We start from the raw sequence: 25,299 nt of genomic DNA, 5'->3' as shown, positions 1-25,299 counted from the left end.
TTTCTTGAGTATAATGTCAGCTCTGGGTTTGTCATATATAGCCTTTATTATGTCGAGATATGTTCCCTCTGCGGCCACTTTTCTGAAGAGTTTTTATCATAAATGGGTTGAATTTTATCAAAAGCTTTTTCTGCATCTATTGAGATATGGTTGAATATGGTTTTTATTCTTCAATTCATAAATGTGGTATATCACAGTGATTGATTTGCTGTTATTGAAAAATCCTTATATCCCTGGGATAAATCCCACTTGATCATGGTATATGAGCCTTTTAATGTATTGCTGGATTCAGTTTGCTAGTATTTCATTGAGGATTTTTGCATCTATGTTCAACAGAAACATTGGCCTACAATTTTAATTTTTTCTGGTATCTTTGTCAAGTTTTGGTATCTGGCTGATGGTGGCCTCATAAAATGAGTTTGACAGTATTCCTTCCCATATAATTTTTTGCTTTAGTTTCAGAAGGATAGGCATTAACTCTTCTCTAAATGTTGGTAGAATTTAAATGTGAAGCCATCTGGTCCTGGACTTTTGTTTTTTGGAAGTTTTTTAATCACAGATTCAATTTCATTACTTGTAATGGTCTGTTCATATTTTTTTATTTCTTCCTGCTTCAGTCATGGGAAATTTTTACCTTTATAAGAATTTGAGTATTTTTGAGAGTAGATTTAAAATTGAAGACAGATATTATACACCCAGTTTCTATAATAATCTGTCACCATAGAGCCTGGATTTTTAGCAAGTTTTGAATGAGAGCTGTATGGGTGAATGTCCAAGAGAATCCTTTCCTTTATCTCAAACTAAAGGTGAAGAGCAGATATTTGGTTACATTGTTACCTTTATGTTACTTTTACCTTTATTCCCTCTAGCACTCCTAAATTAGAAATGATTTTAAAATGTCTTGAATTTTCAGAGATAAGTTCTAAATCTGCCCATTAATAGGTTCTATAACCTTAAACGAATATGGGCCTTTTTCTTCATCCTTTAAATAAAGTGGTAGCTTTGCAGCTTAGATGAACTGTTGACTGGCTGAATTAGGCAATGTATTAGTTCCTATGGCTGCTATAACTAAGTACCACAAACTCAGTGGCTTAAAACAACAGAAATGGATTCTCTCGTGATTCTGGAGACCAGAAGTCTAAAAATCAAAGGGTTGGCAAGGCCATACTCCTTCTAAAAGCTCTAAGGAGGAATTCTTCCTTGCCTCTTTCTAGCTTCTAATGGTTTCCGACAATTCTGGGAATTCCTTGGCTTATAATTGCATTACTCAGTCTTTGCCTTTGTCTTCACATGGACCTCTTCCCTGTGTGTTTTTTCACTCGCCCTTCTTATAAGGACACCAGTCACTGAATTTAGGGCGCATCTGAATCCAGTATGACCCCATCTTAACTAATTACAGCTACAAAGACCCTCTTTCCAAACAGGTCACATTCTAAAGTTCTAGGTGGATATAAAATTCAAGGGGACACTATTCAACCCAGTACAGGCAGTGATAGATTACATTTCTGTGTATATCCATGAAAACATATAAATTACAAATTCAGCCTATTAGAATGTTCAAAGTTTTCTTTAAAAGCTGGGATTTAGAAATTAGATATATTTTTAGAGGAAATGCAGCTCTGTAGGATAGAGACTAGTGGGGAAATTTTTAATAGTTGACCCAAGTAGCCTAATGCTTTTCCCTCAGAAGTAGGTTTTTTTTGTTTTTTTTTTTTTTTTTTTTGGTGTTTTTGCCATTTCTGGGGCCACTCCCGCAGCATATGGAGGTTCCCAGGCTAGGGGTCTAATCGGAGCTGTAGCCACCGTCCTACGCCAGAGCCACAGCAACGCAGGATTCAAGCCGTGTCTGCAACCACACCACAGCTCACGGCAATGCCAGATCCTTAACCCACTGAGCAAGGCCAGGGATCGAACCCGCAACCTCATGGTTCCTAGTTGGATTCGTTAACCACTATGCCACAACGAGAACTTTTTTTGTTTTTTTGTTTTGTTTTATTTTGTTTTTTTGGTGAGAAGTAGTTTTCTAAATTAGAATTTTCCAAAGTCTAATAAGGTAAATTTATTCATTCCTACTAATGAAATTGACATTTTGATTTTAGTTCTGATGCCCTTGTTATCTTTTAGAGAAATGGAGCTAAGCCACCTCAATTGCTCATGGAGTTTGATGATACTTATTTGGGAACAACTAGGACCGTATTTTCCAATGTCTGCCATGTTTATTAAAATAAATTTGAACTTTTCCTTCCTTGGGCTTTCGATAGTATAGTTCTGCTGCCCTGACTGCTGCTTGAATAATTATTTTGTAACCTGTCCCTTTGTATTTTTCCTCACCCTTACCTACTCTCTTCCTCTGAGGTCCCAAACTGGAAATCCACATGTACGAGGATGTTTTTGGTTGCAAGTGACTGATCCTAGTTTAAGCCAAAAGCAATTTTTAAAATTAGAGGGATCCTGAGACCAAAATACTTGGAAACCTTAAGTTTAGGTCATGTCTGCATCCCAAAAACACTAAGGCAAAGAGAGTAACATTTTCCGACTGGCTAGGCTTCAGTCATGTGCTCACCCAGAGGATCAGAATCAATTGTACCCTACAAATTGTCTTAAGATCAAGGGAGGATGTATCTGGGTACCATTTATAAGGCTGGTGACTTGATAGATTAGTAGTTAGTTCACTCTTTCAGACTCCTATCTCTCTCCACCATATAGTAAGATTTTATTCTTTTCTGAGGACTCTAATTTATACCTTTGATCCTACCCACATTATTTCATGTTAATATTCAGAAGATAGAGAAGCTCTTCCCAGTGTGTCCTGACAAGGTCACAACTTACCAGACTGCTTATCTGATGAAAGAAGGACACCACTTATCAGACTGCTTATCTGATGAAAGAAGGACATCAGAAACAAGAAAGTTTTATATCTAAAGAAAGCACTGGTTTTTCTCCCTACTTAATTCAAAGAAAGGATATACAAAGGAGAGGAGTATGATTTTTGCTTGAAGAGGAAGGAATTATTATATAAGGGAAAGGAGAATGATATTTGTTAAATAAAAATAACATTGTGTTCAGAAGCTATTTGATTTCCTAAATGGGCTCTGCTTATAAGACCTTCAGTTTTTAGGATTCAGTATTCATAAGTCAAGAAAAGATAGTCCCAGACTTAACCATTGACATGGATTGAGCTTAAGAGAATTTTTTTAAAATTCAAAATCACTATGCTTTTCTTAAATTATTATTATTAATTGATTTCCACATAGTCAAAGCCCAGATACCCTATAAAAATATTTTTGTCTCCATAAAAGCAACAAAAATTATTTCGTTAACCTAAGTAACTTCATTTTCTCCCAAACTGACTAATATCTAGAGGAAATATGGTTGACGGTAATGTTTATCCAGTATTTTAGCTTAAAATGAACCTTAGTAAAAGTTTAAAATGTTAGGAAGCAAGATAAATTTGTAAAGAATGCAGAGATGATGGAGTTTTCAGCTGTCTTGAAAAATTTCATATTACTATGTAATAATTACATTTCATATTTATCTGCCTATGGATCTACTGCTGTGGAATTGATTGGGTACAGAGCAAGCACCCCTTTCCAACACAGAACCTTGTTTTTTTCTCATGTCCTAATATTTGATGGTTAAATACATAACATATGAAGCAATAGGGACTTTGAGTTGCTAACAATGCAGGCTTAGCCCAACTCCAGGGCTGTTAGAAATTTGCCTTGGCATGTAACAGCTTGCAGAAGGCTATGCCTGTAAAAGGAGTCACCATTTAAAGTGGCCATAGTTCACACAAACAATACTAAAGCTGGATTTTCTGCCTAGATCCAAAAGCCTAAGACAAAATATTGCATACTGTCACTTGGGCCCTTTTATGATTACAATTCTAAACCAAAGATGAAAGTAGCAGACAGTTGTTGGCCCTATTTCATTTAGGAAAGAAGTGTGACAAATACTACTAATCACTTTATGGTCATTGTGAAAAGACAACTTTTGGAGTGAAATGTTAGTACATATGCCCTGAATAGCTAGAATGTCAAGGTAAAATAAATGAGCCACAAAAATAGCACTACCCAAGATTATGGTTATTAAATGTATTACTGATAGGATAGAGTTTTCCTCAATTGAACTTAAAATTGAAATGCATCTCCCAAGTATAGTAAAAAATATCAGGGTTTTTATTCTCAGAGAAACATAACTGGAATATTATGAGTATAAAATTGTAATGTTTCAGTGCCACCAATACTTTCCAATCACTAATTCAGTTTCCCTAATAATTTGATTCTGAGATGGAAATGTCATAAATATAGACATATTCCAACCACAATGGAAGGTAAAGCCTTGTCTGTAATTTAAACTAATACTGAGTTTATCAGTGATTCTCTTGGGAGTTTGGTTCTCTCGAATGAGTCTCTGATATGTTGGGTAAGTTGACCAAATCAATTTGTTCCCACAAAGCTGAGATCCGTATCCTGGATTTATCAAAATGCAGATACCCATGCATAGCCAGCCAGTCTAACTGATAACTTTGCTCTGCCTTATAGGTGCAAGTCAGAGTCCAATGTGAAGTCTTAAAGACAGTAGAATAAAAGGTTATACTATTTCAGTTTTGTGTTTTGATGAGGTTGAAAGATTTGGAGCATTTGAGGGAAAAGTCATAAGCCTGATGATAATGAACATGCCATGGATACTTTAGAGACGGCAGATGATTCCTTTTTTAAGAAGTTATACGTATCTGCTAGCAAGTGAATTGTTTATTTCTTGTCTTGGTTCATGAAAAAAAAAAAAAAAAAAAAAGGCCAGATCCTCATCTAAACCCATTTCAGTGGTAAAAACAAACAAAAAATGATTTTAAAACATTTGAATGGTGTTTTTTTAACTCAGCTTTAAAATTGGGCCCTGAGATTAAATGGCTTATTCAAGATAGTCAGTGGTACAGATTTTACATTCCTGATTTTTTGTTTTCATTGCTCTATCTAATCTAACTGACTTGGAAAATGTTTCAGGACTGCTAAAGCACAGAAGGCTAAATTAAGTACAAGAGGTGGCTTTCTTGAAACAGAATGTGGATTACACACTCAGCTAACTCAGTTGGTAGAACATGATACTAATTGTCTCAGGACTGCAAAGCCTGTTATTTTTGTGGTCAAGAGAGGAAAGATATGAATTAAATTGGAATACTAACTGGCAGTAATAACACCTAGGCTCCAGTAATTAGCTTAACTGCTAATAGCTTCAGTTAACTGTGGGCCTTTGGGTACCCTTTCAGCATATCTGAAATGCAGTGTTCTTTCTGTAAAGTGATGGAGATTTATACTTATTTAAAGTCCCAACAAATGCCCTAATTCTGTGAGTTCATTTAAACTTTTCCAATCCAAAAGTACATTTTAAAAAATCCGTTATTAGGAGTCCCTTGGTGGCTCAGTGGGTTAAGGATCTGACATTGTGGCTCGGGTCACTGCTGTAGTGTGAGTTCAGTTCCAGGTCTGAGAACGTCTACATGTTGCAGATGTGGCCAAAATAAAAAAATAACAATCCGCCTTTAAAGCCACCTTTAAAAATTTAAATTGACATTGGGAGAAGGATGATTTTTAATCAGTTGGCTTACTTTACTTATTACCCACACCAAGGATTCCTACAAGTTATGAAATGTTTTATAACAAATCAACTTTCTTTCTATTGACATGTGATAGAAAATTAATGACAGCTTAATTTAAAAAAAAGATCTGAAGATCACAGGGACTACAATATGTTCCAGTGGTATCATACTGACTCAGGACAGGGTGTGAAAAGACCTGGGATTTTGGAATTAACTTTCTGTGGGCCACATGTAATATCTGAGCCTCTATTAAATACTAGGTACTGTGTTAGGTGGCTGACATGAAAAGATGAACAAGAATTCCTGTTGTGGCTCAGTGGAAATGAACCTGACCAGTATCCATGAGGATACGGGTTCAATCCCTGGCCTCGCTCAGTAGGTTAAGGATCTGGCATTGCTGTGAGCTGTGGTGTAGATCCCAGACACAGCTCGGGTCTCATGTTGCTGTGGCTATGGTATAGGCCGGCAGCTGTAGCTCCCATTCAACCCCTAGCCTGGGAAGCTCCATGTGCCCTAAAACAAAACAAAACAAAACAAACAAACAAAAAAAAGATGAGCAAGACAGTCCTGGGCCTCACAGTTTGGTAAGGGAGATAGGTGGATAAACAAATAATTGGAATATAGTTTTTTGGTTTGGGTTTTTTCTTTTTCTTTCTTTCTTTCTTTCTTTCTTTTTTTTTTTTTTTTTTTTTTTTGTCTGCACCCATGGCATGCAAAAGTTCCATGGCCAGGGATGGAACCCACATCACAGCATCAGCCAAAGCCTCAGCAGTGAGAACACTGGATCCTTAATCTGCTATACTACCAGGGAACTCCACTATAGTTTTTTAAGTGCTATGATAGAGGTAAGAGAGACTAGAAGAGTGATTCTCAAACCTGGCTGCACATAAGAATTTCCTGGGGAGCTTTTAAAAAATACAGATGCTTTTGCCCTCTCCCTCTCTCAGAGATCATGATTTAAATGATCTGGAGAGGAACTTAGTGAATTGGTGTTTTCAAAAGCTCCCAAGGAGATTCTAATACACAACCAGGATTGAGAATTACTGGGATAGCAGAATGGCACCACTGCCTTGGGAGAAATAGGCAATGGTCAAGCAGACAAGAAGAGAAGAATCTTTCAGGCAGAGGAACAACTCTGTGCAAAGGCATGGAAATAACAGAACTCATGGGGCATCAGGGGAACTGCAAATATTTCTGTACAGCTCAATATAGATGGATGAGGGAAGGGGGTTATAGTGAAAGATGAGACTGGGGCTGTAGGTAGAAGGCAGATCATTATATGATTTGTGAAGGAGTTTGGACTTTATACTAAAGTCAAAGGGAAACTGTAGGGAAGTGACATGATCTCATTTCTCTTTTAGAAAAGATAACTTTCGGTGGTGCTGTGGAAGATGGATTAGAGGGACTGGAAACAGGGAAACTAATTAAGAGGCTGTGGAAATCCAGGCAGGAAAGAGAGTGGTACTAGGACAGTAGAAGATATTCAAGGAATAGATAACTAGGAGGCAGTATCAAAGGGCAGATAGATGTGGTGGGTGAGAGAGTAAGAGGAGTCTGAGTATTATTTCCTTATTTGGTACCTCCTTTTGCTCATTTGCCTGTGGAGGATCTGCCCCAAAATTAACACTTCAGAGGTGGAGAGGAGCAGCTTCTTATGGACTTGTTAACAGCACACAATGTGGTTTGAATCCAGTCGAAAATCAAAAGCTATCAAAATAGGAGTTCCCATCTTGGCTCAGCAGTAACAAACTCCACTAGTATCCATGAGGACTCAGGTTTGATCCCTAGCCTCCATCAGTGGGTTAAAGGATCCAGAGTTGCTTGAGCTGTGGTGTAGGCATCTCCGATTCGACCTCTAGCCTGGGAAGTTCCATATGCCTCAGGTGTGGCCCTAAAAAGACCAAAAAAACCCCACAAAACTATCAAAATAATCAGAGACTGTTTACAATTCCTAAATAACTAAATTCCTGACATGCTTAAGGCCAAGAATCTAACTAGCATTTCTACCCATTTTGGGGGGGAGAGAAAATGGAAACAGTACTAAAAAAAGGTTTGAGAGGTTTTAATTAACACAAATGACTGTACCTAGTCTTTAAATCTGTCCAAAGCAAATGGAGTGAAAGCCTACAAATCCTTCAGCACTTCATCTGGCATTGACCTTAGAAAAAAGAGCCTCCCTCTTCCATCATCAAACTGACTTCCTTTAGCTCCTTGTTGTTCTGTGTAGTTCTTTGATCTCAGAATTCTCTAAGACAGGGAAAAAAAAAAAAAGAAAGAAAGAAATATATGACAGCTAAAACACCAACTGTCCTGGCATTCGCTTTGCAGATCCTCTAAAAATACTAAATTATAATGTACATTAACAAATGCATTCCAAAAATCTATACCCACTGTCTATTCAACCCTTTAAAATGATTTAAAAAATGAAAGTAGTTCTCACCACATTAGGTTCATTTTTGCCAGGAGTTTCTCTGCCTATGGTTGTAGTGCCCGTAGTACCTGATGGGAAAAATCAGGAAAATGGGAGCTTTCTTTGAGGTAAAAAAACAGCTAGTTTCATTTGGAGTTGCAAGGCTATTAGCATTCATCATATTATCATCTCATTGTATCACTGTAGGACTGACTGTGGTGTTAGTATTGATGTGGATTTTCTAATTATTGTTTTTGAAAATAACTTCATCAAACAATTTTTAAAAAATTTTTGGCGGTGCCTGTGGCATGCAGAAGTTCCTGGGCCAGGGATTGAACCCATGCCACAGCAGTGACCAGAGCCATAGCAGTGATAATGCTGGATGCTTAACCCACTGAGTCACCAGGAAACTTTGAACAATATTTTAAAAGGTGAAGTGGTCAATCTTTTTTTCTGTTGAGAGTTCATGTCCCACAGGGTGAGGGGGTTGGAATCGTTTGACGATTACATCAAGTAAAAATAATGTTTTCTAAGAGCCTACAAAGTGTGCTTCCAGTACAACTTTTAAATGAAGAAGTGAGATAAGTTACATAATATGCACACCCTCTGATAACCCAGATACATATTCCACAAAAATGGCAAACAATGGACAACAGAGAACAAGCAAGATAAAGGTGGGGGTGGGGATGAGAAAGAGGAGGCAGAGAGAAAGACAGGTGCAGGCGGAGAGAGAGATGGAGAAGGGAGGCAATAAATGGGGAAAGGAGGAGAATTGCAGGGTACTAAACAGGCTCTGTGGTGAGTCTGTTTTAGATTAGAGTTGCCAGACCAAAATATAAGTCACTGTTAAATTTGTTTTTTTTTTCTAGTGTTTTTTCTTACTCAATTACATTTATAGTTGTACAACAATCATCACAACCAAATCTTACAGCATTTCCATCCCAAACCCCCAGCGCATCCCCTGACCCCCCAACCTGTCTCATTTGGAAACCATAAGTTTTTCAAAGTCTGTGAGTCAGTATCTGTTCTGCAAAGAGGTTCATTGTGTCCTTTTTTTAGATTCCACATGTAAGTGATAGCACTTGATGTTGGTGTCACACTGTCTGACTAACTTCACAGCATGATAATTTCTAGGTCCATCCATGTTGCTGCAAATGCTGTTAATTTCCTTTTAATGGCTGAATAATATTCCACTGTGTATATGTACCACATCTTCTTTATCCATTCCTCTGCCAATGGACATTTAGGTTGTTTCCATGTCTTGGCTATTGTAAATAGTGCTTCAACGAACATTGGAATACATGTGTCTTCGAGTCATGGTTTTCTTTGGATAGATGCCCAAGACTGGGATTGCTAGATCAAATGGTAATTCTATTTTGAGTTTTCTGAGGAATCTCCATACGGTTTTCCACAGGGGTTGCACCAATTTACATTCCCACCAACAGTGTAATAGCATTCCCTTTTCTCCATACCCTCTCCAGCATTTATTGTTTGTAGACTTCTTGATGATGGCCATTCTGGCTGGTGTAAGGTGGTACCTCATAGTGGCTTTGATTTGCATTTCTCTAATGATGAGTGATGTTAAACTCTTTTCATGTGTTTTTTGACCATCTGTGTGTCTTCTTTGGAAAACTGTCTGTTTAGATCTGCCCATTTTTTGATGGGGTTCTTTGTTTTTTTTTTTTTTTTTGGTATTGAGCTGCAGAAGGAGTTTGTAAATTTTGGAGATTAATCCCTTGTCAGTCGCTTCATTTGCAAATATTTTCTCCCATTCTGTGGGTTGTTTTTTCGTTTTGTTTAGGGTTTCCTTTGCTGTGCAGAAACTTTGAATTTTAATTAAGTCCCATTTGTTTATTTTTGTTTTTATTGTCATTAGTGTAGAAGGTGGATCTGAGAAGATGTTGCTGTGGTTTATGTTAGAGTTTTTGGCCTATGCTTTTCTCTAAGTGTTTTATAATATCTGGTCTTATATTTAGGTCTTTAATCCATTTTGAGTTTATTTTTGTGTATGGTGTTAGGAAGTGTTTCAATTTCATTCTTTTACATGTGGCTGTCCAGTTTTCCAAGCACCACTTATTTAAGGGGCTGTCTTTTCTCCAGTGAATATTCTTACCATTTTATCATAGATTAGTTGACTGTAGGTGTGTGAGTCACTGCTAAATTTGGATGTCAATAAACACCAAATAATTTTTAGTATATCCCATGCAATATTTGAGACACATTTATACTAAAAAGTTGTTTATCTGCAAACTTAACTGGTATCTTCTTTCTATTAGCTAAATATGACAACTCTATCCTAGACAAACGGTTGCTCTCCTGAATGTGTGTTGCAAAAAAGTTTAGAACCTATTGTCAGTCATTTAAATAATCATAATTTAATAAAAATACCATTTTTTTTTCAACTTTCAAAATTTGTATTCAGGAAAGAAGACTTTTATTCTCCCCTGGACTTCTGTGGGGTTCTGTAGGAAGTGAAAGAGTGACCTAGTTTAGAAATTAACTTCATGACCTACTAATACCATGAACCTAACACTGACATTCAGAAGGTTCAAGCTGCTGCAAAGCTTTAAAAAGCCTGTTTGAGAGCAATGCTATTTATCAAGGACCCAGATTTGAGCTAGCTGTGGGTTTCCGCCCCTGCCTTTCAGAATTTTAGCTTAACACTACTATTTTCCTTTCAGCAGCACCTGCTGGAGTGTATTTCAGCTATCAGGAAGAGTAATACTGAAGTGAAGTAAAGGTTAAAGCCAGAGAGAATGATTTGCTTTCAGAATAGAGAGAGTTATAGAATAAATAAGGTCTCAAGAGTATTCATTTCCCACCGCACTGGGCTTTCATCTGAATTTATAAGTGTAGCAAAATATTCACATGCAACCTTCAGCATCTTCTCAAAAGAGCTCAAGGAAATGCTGAGTTGGGGTGGGGGTTCAGGAGTGGGGGAGGGGAGAGGAGAGAAAATCAAGGCTGTCCGAATCAAGTGTCTTATTCACCTGTTCTATTACTATGGAAGATAAACCTCTTCTTTAAACACCAGCAGGTGCGATGGGAAACAGCGGAATTTAAAGATTGTTTTGTGTCTGTATTCTTTAAGATAGGTGACTGCCAAGGCCAAGGACTGCTCTCTTGACTCTATAGAAGCCTGGGAAAGGCAGCCATATACTCTAGGTCAAATTGTAATTTTACACTGGACTGGAAGTAAATCGCTTTAAATGTGACCTGTCTCTGGAATGACCAAAAGGAAAGATTCACCTTGGGTATAAAACGTTTTTTTCTTCTCTAAGACTAGGTGATGCAGTATGCTAAAAAGGTGAGACTGACAATGATAATGCTGCAACCTGAGCCTCAAGGGAATTTGCAAATAGGGATTTCTTGAAGTCTAACAAAGTCAGTATTAACATAGGATTATATTTTGCCAAACCAAATAGATCACACCACTGCAATGCAGCCAACCAGCACACAGGACAACTGACGTGGGAGGAAGAATTCCTGGCTAGAAGCAGTGGGAAAACCCCTCCCTCCACTTGGAAATAACAGAAGGGCTGTACCCTGATTTGCTGGGAGGTGTGTCCAAAATTACATGCTAGCCTTTCTTTAAGACAGGTTTGTGAAATTCAATTCTTTTGAAATTAAAGGTAATGAAACATTATACAGTAACAATTAAGTACTTAAACTTCAAAAAATCACCGCCTTGCCCAAATGCCTGATTTTTTAATTCCTTGTTCTAATCACTGATTTATCTGTGGTAGGGGAAAAAAAAACAATATTAGATAGAGATTGGGGAGGAAATGGAGAGTGGCTATTTTTGGAATGGAGGACACAGTAGTTCAGAGTGGAGTAATAGGTACAGATTTTGCAGCAGAATACTGAATTTAATATGGTATAATCAAGGCTGCCAGTAATAAAACTCAGCATCATGAAACATGGAAAAAATATCAATAGTTTTTTTCTTTTTTCATTTGATATATAAATGTAGCACATTTTGTCCTAAGGGGGATAGAAGACTAATGGTTCCCTGCAGTTTCCTGAATTACCGCTATTTATGGACTAGAGGCCTGGATGTGATTGGTGCCACCTACTGGGATAAATGCAGAATTACAAATCTGTCAACTCATTTTGGAAATGCCATTTCTTTTGTTACTGAACAGATTAATGTTGGATGTATGATTCTTTATTGGGAGGATTATACATTAAACAAGTAATAAGCTTGGGTTCAAATCATAGCCTTTAGAGGTGGAAAAGTCATGAGAAATCACATACTGGAATACTGTCACTTTATATTGTAGGAGGTGAGCTTTGGATATACAGTCTGGCTTCTCTGAACTAGTTTCTTGTTCTATACTACCCACCCCATAAAGTTATTGTGAAGGTTACACAAAACCATATGTTTTCAACATGCTTTGTAACATGATATGGGTGTTTTAGGTAAAGAAAAACACTGAAACAAAATGACTGGCCCAGGTATCCTGAGTAAGGCCTGCAACTCACATATCTGACTCTAAATCCAGTGCTTTTCCCACTAAATTGCTATTTCCCAAAATTCAATAGTGAGATGATTTTAGGTGGCAGTTGAAACAAATTCAGAAAGTTCTGGAACACAGCCTTTAAATACTATATATCACAGTGAGAAAATTATTTCCTTTTTGATTCTTTCAAACTTGATGCCTTGATGACATCAAGGAGAAAAGTTTCAATTTGGTGCTGGTTTTCTTTAAAACTCACTTCATCTTGCTAATCTCACTTCCTAATAAAGATAAAACAGACCTTAGGCTTCACCATCTTGTGAGAATGCTAAAATTTTGTTTTCTGTATATTTATTACACTTACTTTCTATTATAGAAAACTACACTGGTTCGTTCGTTCTTTCTTTCTTTCTCCCTTCCTTTCTCTCTCTTTTTCTTTTTTTCTTTCTTAATGGCTGCACCCACAGAATATGGAAGTTCCTTCACTGGGGACTGAATTTGAGCTGCAGCTTTGACCTACACAACAGCTGCAGCAATGCCAGATCCCTTAACCCACTGTGCTGAGTCAGGGATCAAAGCTGAGCTGCTGAAGCTGAATTCTTAACCCACTGTACCATAGCAGGAACTCTGGTATTTCTCTCTTTTTACAGCTGTTCCTATACGAGTTGGGCTAGGGGTTGGAATTGGAGCTGCAGGCCTATGCCACAGCCATAGCAACACCGGCTCTGAGCTCCCTCTGTGACCTGTGCCACAGCTTATGGCAACGCAAGATCCTTAACCCACTGAGCAAGGCCACTCACACGGACACTATGCTGGGTTCTCAACCCACTAAGCCACAACAGAACTCCCTGGTTTTTCACTTAAAAGAGTAATACAATTTTTTTCTCAAGGAAGCATTTAAGAAATTAAAGTCAATATAAACAGAAAAATATTGAATAAATAGTCCAAGTGACATAGAAGTTGGGAAACACTGAGCAATACCAAATCATCTCCCTATCATATCACTGTTGATAATAATATCTTAACATAATTACTTTAAAAATACTTCTATGAAGAAAATTAATATTTCTTTTCTTTTCAATAATCAAATGCCAGCTTATACATATGTTAATAATAACCAAAATCTAGGACCTAGATTTCAGATTCACTTGGGTTCAAACAAACCCAAAGATTTTGTATATGTGTGTGTTAGGAAATGAAACTGGCCTATAGTCAGTGCCCGATGAATGTCCACTTAATAAAACACATGAGCAATGGGTCAGTCACATCTGTGGCTACATTCATTGTGGGAACTGAACATTTAGTGACCTGTCACTTAATTCTCCAAAAGCATAAGAAGAGAGAAGAGAAAAGAAAGTGTGGATCTGTGGGCCGTTCTAGTTCAGAGTTCAAAGACTGAGGGTTCTACAAGCAAGGGAAACAAAAATCTTCTGAGTTGATCACACTGAATGGAACGCTTCACTATTTACTATCTTGGCTTGATTTGAATCTGGAGCTAAAAGACTGTTGGCTCCTTACTCTATGGATCCCTCGAGATGACTTCCAGCTAATTTTAAATGAAATAAGACATGGATCTGTCGCCCTCATAACCCTCCCCTCCTCTATCTTTTTAATTTGCATCTTAATGACTTTATACTGCTTCTGGTTGTATTCCAGGTTCTTACTGAAGAAAACCTCAAGCTTTCTGCTTTCCAATTCTTATCAAAGCAATAGCTAAGAGAAAAACATGAATGGAACACTGGGTGAGGCATAGGTAGGTCCTATAGTCTTCTAGATTTTCTGAATTTTAAATATGGCTCAAGTCAGACCAACAGAGTGCTATGTACCTGAACCAAATCATCTTAGGGTGATTCATCACTTTAAAAAATTCAAATTAATAATTTATCAGATTGTGCCAAGGGGCAGGTAAGAAACAGCCAAGGAGGTTTAGATTCCAACTTAATTTCAGAAATATTGCTGAGGACATTAGCTTATGACACATATAATGTGTCTTATCCCCATGATAAGGACCTAGAGAAGAGAATTCTCCCTTGTCTCAGTACCAGTAAAAGCTATGTTTCTTCTGGAGTTCCCATCATGACACAGTGGAAACGAATCCAACTAGGAACCATGAGGATGTGGGTTCGATCCCTGGCCTAGCTCAGTGGGTTAAGGATCCAGTGTTGCTGTGAGCTGTGGTGTAGGTCACAGACTCGCCTTGGATCTGGCGTTGCTGTGGCTCTGGCATAGGTCAGCAGCAACAGCTCTGAATAGATCCCTAGGCTGGGAACCTGCATATGCTGAGGGTGTGGTCCTCAAAAGACAAAAAAAAAAAAAAAAAAAAAAAAAAAAGCTACGTTTCTTCTGAGCAGTTGGTTTATTGTTATTTTGTGGAAACCATAAATCCAGGTTTCTTTTTCCGGAAAATTCAGAATCAAGTTTGAAGTCTACCTGAATCAACTATATAGTACTTCATTATACATTTTTCTGTATTTACCTGGCTTCAACTTATTTTCCCTTTGCCTTGATTTATTCATCTGTTTTTATTTTATTTTATTTTCCCACTGTACAGCAAGGGGATCAAGGTATCCTTACATGTATACATTACATTTTTCCCCCACCCTTTGTTCTGTTGCAACATGAGTATCTAGACATAGTTCTCAATGCTACTCAGCAGGATCTCCTTGTAAATCTATTCTAAATTGTGTCTGATAAGCCCAAGCTCCCGATGCCTCCCACTCCCTCGATTTATTCATCTGTTTATTTCAGCTTTGTGCTGTGTGTTATGTTATAAGCTAATCAAGCCTTTATGGAATAAGATTGGGAAGAAATCAGAGACATACATATTAATATTGATAAAATGTTGGCATCCAGGAATTCCCATCATAGCAGAGTGGAAACAAATCCTACTGGTATACATGAGGATGTGGGTTCGATCCCTGGCCTCACTCAGTGGGTCAGGGATCTGGCATTGCCATGAGCTGTGATGCAGGTCGCTGATGCAGCTAGTAGGATCCTGCATGGCTGTGGCATAGGCCAGCAGCTGTAGCTCGGATTCGACCCTTAGCCTGGGAACTTTCATATGCATCTTGGGTGCGGCCCTAAAAAACAAACAGACAAAACAAAAACAAAAACATTGGCATCCCTTAGCCATGATCTCTCATGGCACATCTCTCTTAAAAATTACAGAGTTCTGACTTATAGATCCCTGAACATTTAAGAGCCTTTTCTTCCCGACCCTTAGAAGTCATTCCTTTATTATTATTTTTTTATGGTAAGCTATACGATTTCCTGTAATGATGCCATAAATTCTTTAGGGTGGGAAAATGCCGAAACTCCAACAGGAATATCTGGATTGGTAAAAATCACAACCACTGTCAGATATCTATCTCCTTGGCCTCTTTTCTGAAGTAGCAGAGTCTATGCCAGCAAGATTTGTGAGATCAAACAACTCTAATTCCTAGGAGACGGGAGGAGGTGGGGAGTATTTTATCAGATGCCAACTACGTATCAATTGCCTATGCTAAATTTGCAACACATTACTTAGTCTTTACAAAGGAAATTTTTATTTTCTCCAGAAGAATTCTTATCTTGATGTAAGAGCTTCAGTATAATAATAATCACCATGATAATAATGATAACATTATTATAACACTATTAACATTTAACTTACTATGTGCCAGGCTTTGTGTTATCACTTTGTGTTATCACAGTAATGGGATCTCCAATGTAAAACAAACAACCCTCAAAATGTGTACCTATGATATTCTACCTACCTTGGGACTCAGGAAGATCCAAAAATGCTTGCTTTGGCTCAAAATTCTGCTGTATATACAGTGATAACTTCAGATCATTGGCCTTCTGGTAGTTCTTCAAGGCTTCAATTCTCAGCACAATCACTTTTCCATTGAAATCATTCTATAAGAGAACATTTTTCAAAATTACTCCTATAATGTTGAAATGATCTTATCATGCTCAGTCTTTAAAAGTTGGACAGAAAGGATTTGTGATTTTTTTTTTTCCCATTTCAAACAGAACAAAATCAAGATCATAAGAAAAAACTGCTATACTCAAGGTGAAGCTGGAGCTAGGTCTCTCTAGCCATCTTCCCACAAAACATTTCTTTTAGCAGAACAATTGGTAATCTAGAAGCAGGGATCAGTTTTAACATTAGGAAACTAGAAGTCTTTATATTATATGAATGAAATTGTACCCTGTGTTCAGTGTTGGAAGACTTAGTACCTGAATGATGTTGGGTTGTTCCTGATATCTGACCCATTCCATTTTCTTCTGCTGCTTTTCCTGGTGGAAGAAAGAGCCTCTGGTAACAAAGTAAATTGAGATCAGAAATCAGTTTTCTCAATATGCTGCAAAGACTTTATAGCAAAATTATGGTGTTACAGATTCACTAGTATATTGGTTTCAACTGCACAGTTCTCTTAATTGGCCCCACCTGTAAAACCCACTCTCCAAAACCTGAAAGCTAAATGAACAGTATAATTTTCTATCAATGAGTTGGTTGCAGGAAGATTAGATACAAGCATAGTATCTCTAAATAAATGTTCAAAAACAAATGAACAAGTGTTCTGACATCGCCTAGCTACCTCAAACTTGTTTTTAACGATACAGATTTTCCCACTTTGCCTTAGTAAAATGATTTCCCAGAAACTTGCAATGTCACTCTGACTCAAATATAATATCCCAAGGGAACCAGATCTATAAAATTTTGTATCAGTTCAGGAGAACACCATAGTTTAGGCAGATTATTGCAACATTTAAGATTTCTAATCTATCAGCTCTAAAAGCCACTAATGTTCGGAAAGATCATACTACCTTCTTTATTTCCTTCACTTTCTCTGTATACAAGGTCTCCAGTTCATTCTTGGTCTTCCTAGATGTTGAGGGGGTTTTGGAAGCCTGGGATGAAAGAAGAAAACTAAAGGAATAGAGGTCCCAGGAAAGAAATGCAATGTCTCAGCAGACAGTAAATCTAATATACCCCTAAGGCCCTGATTCTACCTATTTGTTTACCCAAGGTAGCCCTGATTGTCAACAGGCTGTTTCCATCTGTGTGACATCCACTTTGAAATTCTAGGTACCATGTTGTCCACTTGCCTTTCCATCCTGCAAGTCTGCTTTGTTCTTTATCTGTGGTGCTTTGGGTTGATCGCCGAGTTCTTCTGTGTTGAATGTCTATGGAGAGACATTTTGGTAAAGCTTCAAATCAGCTGGAATTCTTAGGGGAAGTAGAAAGCCAATATGGGTCAAGGCTTTTGGTTCCTGCCAGTCAGCAACCTCTCATGGCCTAACACGAAATGTGTACTACCAAAGGAGGTTCAGAATGAAATAAGCCCTTCCTTTTGGTCCCTTGAGTGTACCTGATAACAATAAAAACTATTAAATGACACTTTATGATATGCCAATCACTACTGTAAGCTACTTACTACATGACTCTACTCATTTCCACTACTACATTACAAACGTGCTCATTTAATCCTTGCAGGACTATTTTAACTATTTTTTGCTAGCCATACCTGCAACATGTGGAAATTCCTGGGCCAGGGACTGAACCCACATCACAGCAGTGATCCAAGCAGCTGCAGTGACAACATTGGATCCTTAACCCACCACGCCACAAGAGAACTCTTTTAACTTCCATTTTATAGATAAGAAAACTGAGACTTGGCGAGGTTAAGTCATTTGTTTAGGGTCAATCAAGTAGGAAAGTAGGGAGGAGAATTTGAACCAAATCTCTTGGACTATGAAGCTTGTGGTTTGTTTTTTTTTTGTTTTGTTTTTTTGTCTTTTGTCTTTATAGGGCTGCACCCAAGGCATATAGAGGTTCCCAGGCCAGGGGTCTAATTGGAGATGTTGCTGCCAGCCTACGCCACAGCCACAGCCACAGCCACACCAAATCCAAGCCAGGTCTGCGACCTACACCAAAGCTCACAGCAACACCAGATCCTTAACCCACTGAATAAGGTCAGGAATCAAACCCGCAACCTCATGGTTCCTAGTTGGATTCATTTCTGCTGCGCCACGACGGGAACTCCTGAAGCTTGTGTTCTTAACCATTAGGCATGATGATCTTTTCTCCCCATTTCTCATTGTCTAAAAATATGTGTGGGAAAGTCAATCACAATCCAGATCTCCAATCGGAGGTCTGGAGAAACTGGATTTTGACAAATGAGTGGTGCTGGCATATTTCCTATCACTAGGACTCAAGAACTCAGGAACTAGAATTTCATAGAACTGATGTGTAGCTGCCACTGAGAACTAGGAGCAGATCTCAGTATAAGATGCAGAGCTTGATAGTATCCTAATTATTTGTGTAAAGGTGAGGTGGAAAAATCAGTCAGAGATCACACTCACATCTGTTTATATCACAAGACAATCTGCTATTCTAGCCTCATCGTGTGTGAAAAAGCACTCAGAACCCAAAGATTTAGTTCACAAAGGAATTTCTACCCCTGCCTAGTTTCCTAGCAAAAAGCCACACTATTTTTATCTTAAACAATGCAGTGATTGTTGCAAAATCACAGGGGAATTAGAATTAGGTATTCATTCATTTATTTATTTAACTTTGTCTACTATGTGCCAAGCATTGAGCTACATGGTAGGGATTCCAAGAAGGACAAAGCAATCAAGATACTGGAGGAGCACGTATTCCAGAACAGGGTAGGGAGACAAGAAACAAGTAAGATAATGAAAACAATGATAAAATAAAAGTAATAATGAGCTTATATTATAAAAAGTGCTATGGAGGACATGAACAGAGTTGTGTAATAGAAAGTAGGAGGAGGGGGGGTGATGCCCTGTTTTAGATGTAGTGAATAAGGAGGGCTTCCCTGACAAGGTGACATTTAAGCAGATACTGAAGGATGAGAATGAGCCAACAATAAGAAAAAGCATTACAGTCCATGGATAAAGCAAGAGCAAAAGTCTTGAGATAGAAAAGGTCTTGGCATGTGGAGGCCAGTGTGGGAGGGGCAGACTTCTATGAAAGGAAACTAGAGAGATGGGCAAGAACCAGGTTATGGCTCAGATCCCACATGGCTGTGGCTGTGGCTGTGGCGTAGGCCAGCAACTGCAGCTCTGATTAGACCCCTAGCTTGGGAACTTACACATGCCACAGATGCGGCCCTAAAAAGCAAAAAAAAAAAAAAAAAAAAAAAAAAAAAACCAAAAGAGTGAAATACTTTTATTGTTTCAAATAAGATCACTTTGCTGGCAAAGAATGGATTGTGGATTGGAATGAGGCCTGGGTGAAAGGAGACATGAAAAAATGAGGATGTGGAGCAGAAAAAAGAAAGTTTTTGCATTACAGCTTGTAAGACAGATACTTTCAAGAGATCCTTAGAGGCACACACACCTTGTTCCATAACATCTCCATTTCCTTCCGAAGCATCCTGTTTTTCCTTTCCTGTTGGAGGGGAAAAACCCAAACAAATAGAAATATGTTTTGATTTGTTATTAAAGTTGGAAGAAATTACGTGCAATGGGGGGATAGGGGCCAGAGGCAGGTTAAAACCACAGAAGAAGGCAGTAAATGGGCCTAGCCCCAAACCCAAGAATATGAGAGATGAGTTTGATGAAGATGATAAAAATAATAACAATTTATAATAATAACTTGAATTATGGCAATTGTGGTATATCAATATGACAATGAGTTCCTCACACTCGCAACATTTAGGATGTTCTGATCATAAGGCAGTTTCTCTGGGGCCGAGACCACTTATTTCTAATTTTTAAGACCCTTTAATTTACATTGTTGATTTTTAAAAATCTTACGAGACTCTCTCAGAGCAACTTCTTTTCTTTATTTTGGTATTTTCTGTTTCTTTTGAAATGTGAAGGGTTAATATGCTTGTGTTCATTAACCTTTAGATGAAAAAAAAATTTTTTTTAAGTCAAAGAAATAGAATTTTTGCTAGCTAATCCATATTTTTCCCAACATTTTATCTGATTCCCTTAGGATCACCCTGGACTTTCTAGACCAAGGACATCTGAGTGTTGGAGTACCAACTGCCAGAGATGAACACTCTGTCTGACAGTAATGAAACTGAGAGTCCTGTTCTGAAGACCATCCCCTGGAGTGTCCCTGACTTACCAGATTCTGCTTCATCTCTTCTGCTTCCTTAATGAGCTTGATGACTGCGGAGTCATCATTCCCCTTCCCTGCCATGATCCGCCTCATGATCTGCAGACTAGGAAGAAAAGATCATAAACCAGAATACTTCCTAAAGAATAATATTAATATTCTACGATCTGGTAAAAACTATTCTACCATGGGAGGAAAATGGGGGCTGAAATCGCAGGGGTTATGGAAGTCCTCTGGACAGACAGGATCTCCAAAGGACAATTTCATTCCTCATTGACATTTGCCTTAGGTATGTGCTCTATAATGAATTTTGTGCTCTGTCATAGTCAAAACTTAGGTCTCCAAAAGCTAGTGAGACTCCTCTCCACCCCTTCAGAAGAGTGTTTTGGTGTATGACCCTTGGGGTAGAAAAGGGCATTTTTTTTTGCCTCTGTGAGGAAAGAGGTTGAAGAACCTATTGCCTTCAGGATATATCTCAGAAATACTCCTTACGACCATCTCTGCCCACTTTACTTCTCCACATAAAAACATTTGAGTTAGTTGGAGAAACCGCATATATCCTTATGGTAGCCTCTAGAGAATGAAGCCATCAAGCAATTTCTAACAAAATCTGAATTGATATGAAGTCTATGAATGCAAGAGAGCATATTCTTTAAAGGTATTAATTAACTTATGCTTATGTCCTTTGTACCTTTTCCTCTGTAGTTATAAGCAGAGAAGTGAGACTTTGTGTTCTTTTGCCCTGAGAGGTTTGAGTTTCTGGGTTACAACAACTGGTACTTGAACACACGTTTCTGCCTGGCTTTTGCTTTCCAAAAGTCTAGCTCCCTGAGATGCTTATGGTAAAGGTAGACACATTAAGGTGAGATTCCCAGAGATTAGAAAGGAAAAAGAGGAGAGTTGGTGGATCCTAGGAACAATAAGTGCGCTAGCATAGAGTTAAGACCATAATTGCCTAGTACATTTAGCAAGGCTAGACCCTAATCCAGAGGACTTCGAAGCCCAGAAAAGATTACCACTCTACTGCTTGGCATGGGAAGAGCAGTCATCAGTCCTAAGGTGATTCCACAATCATGAATCTGTGTGACCATGATAGACTGAAGGTATTAAAGATTCTTAACTGTTTCTTTGGAAGAAGAATAATAATGGTAGCCCTGTGAGATGAAATGAGTCATCTTTAATTCTACTAAAAGAAACTATAGGAGTCTTTATTACTCTGATTTTATGGTTACAGTTTTTTTTTTTTACCTACTATGGATAAATTTTTAAAGCTTTTTTAAAAATGTAATGTAAATCACTACTAATCCTATAGATTAAAGTTCTCCTGGCTTTTTCCCTCTAGGAAATCCTAACTGGGAACCCTTACCTTCTTTGTTTTTCCTCCAAGTTAGACATCAGCTTCTGGAATAATAGACTGTTCTTATCTTCTAGAGGTTTTAATATCTCTAGAAGTTCCTGCTTCCTTAGCTTTAAGTCCTCATTCAATTCCTTCAGGTAGGTGTCATCTATTTTAGAATTTCTGTGGGAGGAGACACCACATCTGTGTTTAGCCTGGGCTAATAATAGAGACCCTCTTTTCCCTCCTAGGTAGTTACCACTTGGCATCTTCCGTCAGAGATTCACCTTGTTTTTGAGGATAAGTAAGATCCTGGAGAGTTTGAAGCACTTGTCATCTTGAGGAAAACTTCTACTCTAAGAATAAAAACGTATCCTTGAAAATATGAACCTTCTTGTTCCATTCAGTTAAGTAATCATTTTTTTGTGCTGCTGTTCTTGAAACTCCTCTTGCATTGGACTGATTTTAGCTACAGCTTGAGGTCACAATGGCCTTAAGAACACAGAATTAAAAGGTCTTTTAAGCAACTCCAGCATCAGTGACAACTTGTTGACTGAAAATACTACTAACTATATCTGTTCAGGAGTTCCCATCATGGCACAGCGGAAACGAATCTGACTAGGAACCATGAGGTTGCAGGTTCGATCCCTGTCCTTGTTCAGTGGGTTAAGGATCCGGAGCTACAGTGAGCTGTGGTGTAGGTCACAGACACGGCTGGGATCTGGTGTTGATGTGGCTGTGGTGTAGGCCAGCAGCTGTAGCTCCGATTAGATGCCTAGCATGGGAACCTCCGTATGTCACAGGTGCAGCCCTAAAAAAGCAAAAAAAAAAAAAAAAAAAAAAAAATTCTGATCCATTCTTGCCTAACTTTAACCGATGCCAAAAGCTTTATTCTGAAATCTTTGATTGACTAGGATAGAGCCAAAATACATCTATGTTATGTGATTCTATTGTGTTAGAAATTGGTGGCTTGTTAAAAATAACTCCTGAAGACCATCTTCCATGGCAACTGACCTCCACAGCAAGGCCTACTATCTGTAGGGCACAGTGCTGAGTTCTGTGAGGAAAAGATAAAGACAAAGCATCCACCTCCCAGGGGTCTTAAGAAGAGAAGGGGATATCTCTCATATGCATTTTTTAAAAATGGAGGCCAGGAATTCCTGCTGTGGCGCAGTGCAATGGGCAACATTTCAGCAGAGCCAGGACACAAGTTTTGATCCCCGGTTTGGCACAGTGAGTTAAAGGCCGGTGTTGCCACAGCTACGGTGTAGGTTGCAACTGCAGTTTGGATCTGATCCCTGGCTCTGGAACTCCATATGCTGTGGAGTGGCCAAAAAAAAAAAAAAAAAAAAGCCAAACTGGCAAACACAAGGTGTGGATATAATATTGAATAATATTACACACGAGGCAATTGTCATTATTTTCCTCTCTTTAAAAAAACTTGATCTATCACAATGGCAAGGTAGAATTATATAGGACGTGTAACAAGAGGATATAATTTGTAAAAGATCCATACTCTCAATATGTTATTTCACAGTCAGGTTCTTTCCTGAGAGTTTGTAATTCTAGACTTACCTCCAGATTCCAATTCTACCTTCTTTTCCTTCTTTTTATTAGAGTCTCATTTCTCCTAAACCCAAAGATCTCCTGTTTTCATCTAAGTCACTTAGTGATCAGAAGATAACCCATAGAGTTATACATTTGTTTATGCCCTTTAAATACAATTTTAGGGAAGCATTTTTAATGATGTTTTCAAATAAGAATTAAGTCACATCAATTTCAATTATTAACTGAGCATTTTCAGTCATTTTCTAGGGGAATTCTCCAAAATAACAAAAACCCTTTGTCTTTGGGGAAACCTTACAGGCAAAGTATTGTAGTGAAAATAATGCAAGATTTAGTTTGTCAGATCTTGGTTTGAATCTCAGCCTCCCTGTGAACAGTGAATTGACTGTGAGCAAGTTACTAAATTCTCTAAGTCTCAGTTTCCACTTTTGTAAAAATTAGAGTGGGAAATTAAGAGGTTTGTTGTGAGAATGAAATGTAATATTATGTGAGGTCCATAGCTCATGTTAGGTATTTAAATTTTAATGAATTTTTGGACAGTCTGGGTTTAAAGATTGTTTAATGTCCTAAGCAAGTGGTCAAATACAAAAAAGCTGACTCATGTGAAACTGATGAAGCTTAAGTTTCAGAGTCCTTCATTTTCATAGACTTCTTCAAAAGGCCCTGTACCTCATTCTGTATTTGTAATTTTGTACTCTTTTTTTAGAAAGAGAGAACTCCCCAAATTATATACACTTTAGAGCCCCAAAAAACCTGGGTCTGCCTCTGATAAATATCTCTCTTAAGTACCTTCTACATCAAAACCTCTCTTTAGGAAGTCCCTACAAATACTTTTTCTAAAGTGTATCTATATCGATATCTATGTATATCTATATCTATATATCACTTGTAGGTTCTGTATGAAAGCTAGCATAATATGACATTAATTTAAAATAGCCATATCAGGTAAAGCATAATGTAATTCACATTGGTTGCCCTGAAATTTCCCATGAAAAGTTTGAATTAAATGAAAGTGAGCAAACTCCACACAATTAAAAGAAGGAACAAAATATACTAATTATTAGCAGCAGCTTTTTAGACTGCAGATGTGGCAGGTGGTAGTAAATAGAGGACAAAAATGGCATTGATCACTAAAGATGACCTCCTTAAATTTCATGTTGTGACATTTGGCTGGCAGAATTATGTTAGAATTTTAAAACATTTAATGTGCCGGCAGCATCCCAACTCACCTTCCTTTCTGCCCTTGGTTGGGAATGTTTGAAAGTAGAACACTTGCTATTCTGATGTGCTCTTTTCTATAGCTGATCAGCAACTTAAATTTCCTAACATTCTGATGCCTGTTTCTTCAACTTGGAATATGACTTTCAAGAAGAATGTTTGTCTTTGCCTTGTAATAATGTACACAGACTTAAAGAGCTTAAAACCAAAAAAACAACGAAAAAAAAACAACGAAAAAAAACAAAAAAGCCCCCAAGGTTTAAAGTGAGATTCTCTTGTGGGTATTCCCTTGTGATCTAGTGGTTAGGATGTGGTGCTTTCACTGCTGTGTCCTGGGTTCAGTCCCTGGTTTGGGAACTGAGATCCACATCAAGTCCTCTGCATGCTGCAGGGGGAACAAAAAAGAAAAAAGAAAACACTCAACAAAGGGGGATAATTGACACACTATCTGTGGGACAGAGGTAGGGAGGGTGAAACTATAGATGACTGTTAGAAGTGGAAAGGAAGGAAGTTGAACAGTAATTTTTCCTGAAGTAGGTATCATCTCTTGATTAAGAAAGCATGGTAGGGCGTTGCCATGAGCTGTGGTGTAGGTTGCAGATGTGGCTCGGATCCCACGTTGCTGTGGCT

General features: G+C 38.0%; 2 protein-coding genes across 9 annotated transcripts in view; one reads left to right on the top strand and one right to left on the bottom strand.

Annotated features, from left to right (window-relative positions):
* The window catches only part of LOC102162169 (uncharacterized), a 58,981-nt gene that overhangs the window by 4,189 nt on the left and 29,493 nt on the right, over positions 1–25,299 (top strand). Inside the window, exons 2-5 of one of the 4 annotated variants that reach the window (XM_084969527.1) lie at positions 14,126–14,222; positions 20,424–20,838; positions 21,892–22,047; positions 22,141–22,688. The gene's annotated coding sequence lies outside the window, so the exon portion shown is untranslated. Of the gene's footprint in view, positions 1–14,125; positions 14,223–20,423; positions 20,839–21,891; positions 22,048–22,136; positions 22,689–25,299 lie in introns of those variants that run through there. The other 3 variants (XM_084969526.1, XM_084969525.1, XM_084969528.1) reach the window with 3 other exon arrangements.
* Positions 7,647–25,299, bottom strand: part of CCDC196 (coiled-coil domain containing 196) — a 137,305-nt gene continuing 119,652 nt past the window's right edge. For 2 of the 5 annotated variants that reach the window (XR_014810975.1, XR_014810976.1), the window contains 10 exons: positions 22,173–22,377; positions 21,916–22,068; positions 20,559–20,655; positions 19,821–19,871; positions 17,564–17,641; positions 17,282–17,365; positions 16,691–16,769; positions 16,225–16,366; positions 8,040–8,098; positions 7,647–7,846 (listed from right to left, as the gene is read on the bottom strand). Coding sequence is in view for 2 of the 5 variants with exons in the window: in XM_084969505.1 (XP_084825631.1) it covers positions 7,724–7,846; positions 8,040–8,098; positions 16,225–16,366; positions 16,691–16,750; positions 17,282–17,365; positions 17,564–17,641; positions 19,821–19,871; positions 20,559–20,655; positions 21,916–22,068; positions 22,173–22,288 (963 nt within the window). In the remaining 3 variants the exon portion in view is untranslated. The remainder of the gene's footprint in view (positions 7,847–8,039; positions 8,099–16,224; positions 16,367–16,690; positions 16,770–17,281; positions 17,366–17,563; positions 17,642–19,820; positions 19,872–20,558; positions 20,656–21,915; positions 22,069–22,172; positions 22,378–25,299) is intronic. The other 3 variants (XM_084969505.1, XM_084969506.1, XR_014810977.1) reach the window with 2 other exon arrangements.

The sequence above is a fragment of the Sus scrofa genome, chromosome 7 (assembly GCF_054392235.1).
Source record: "Sus scrofa isolate SSC_HxYL_T2T_F1_AM1 chromosome 7, Sscrofa_HxYL_maternal_Yorkshire_Landrace_v2.0, whole genome shotgun sequence".
Classification (NCBI taxonomy): domain Eukaryota; kingdom Metazoa; phylum Chordata; class Mammalia; order Artiodactyla; family Suidae; genus Sus; species Sus scrofa.
The sequence above is the reverse complement of the archived record's forward strand: the minus strand, read 5'-3'. Positions and strand labels throughout refer to the sequence as shown.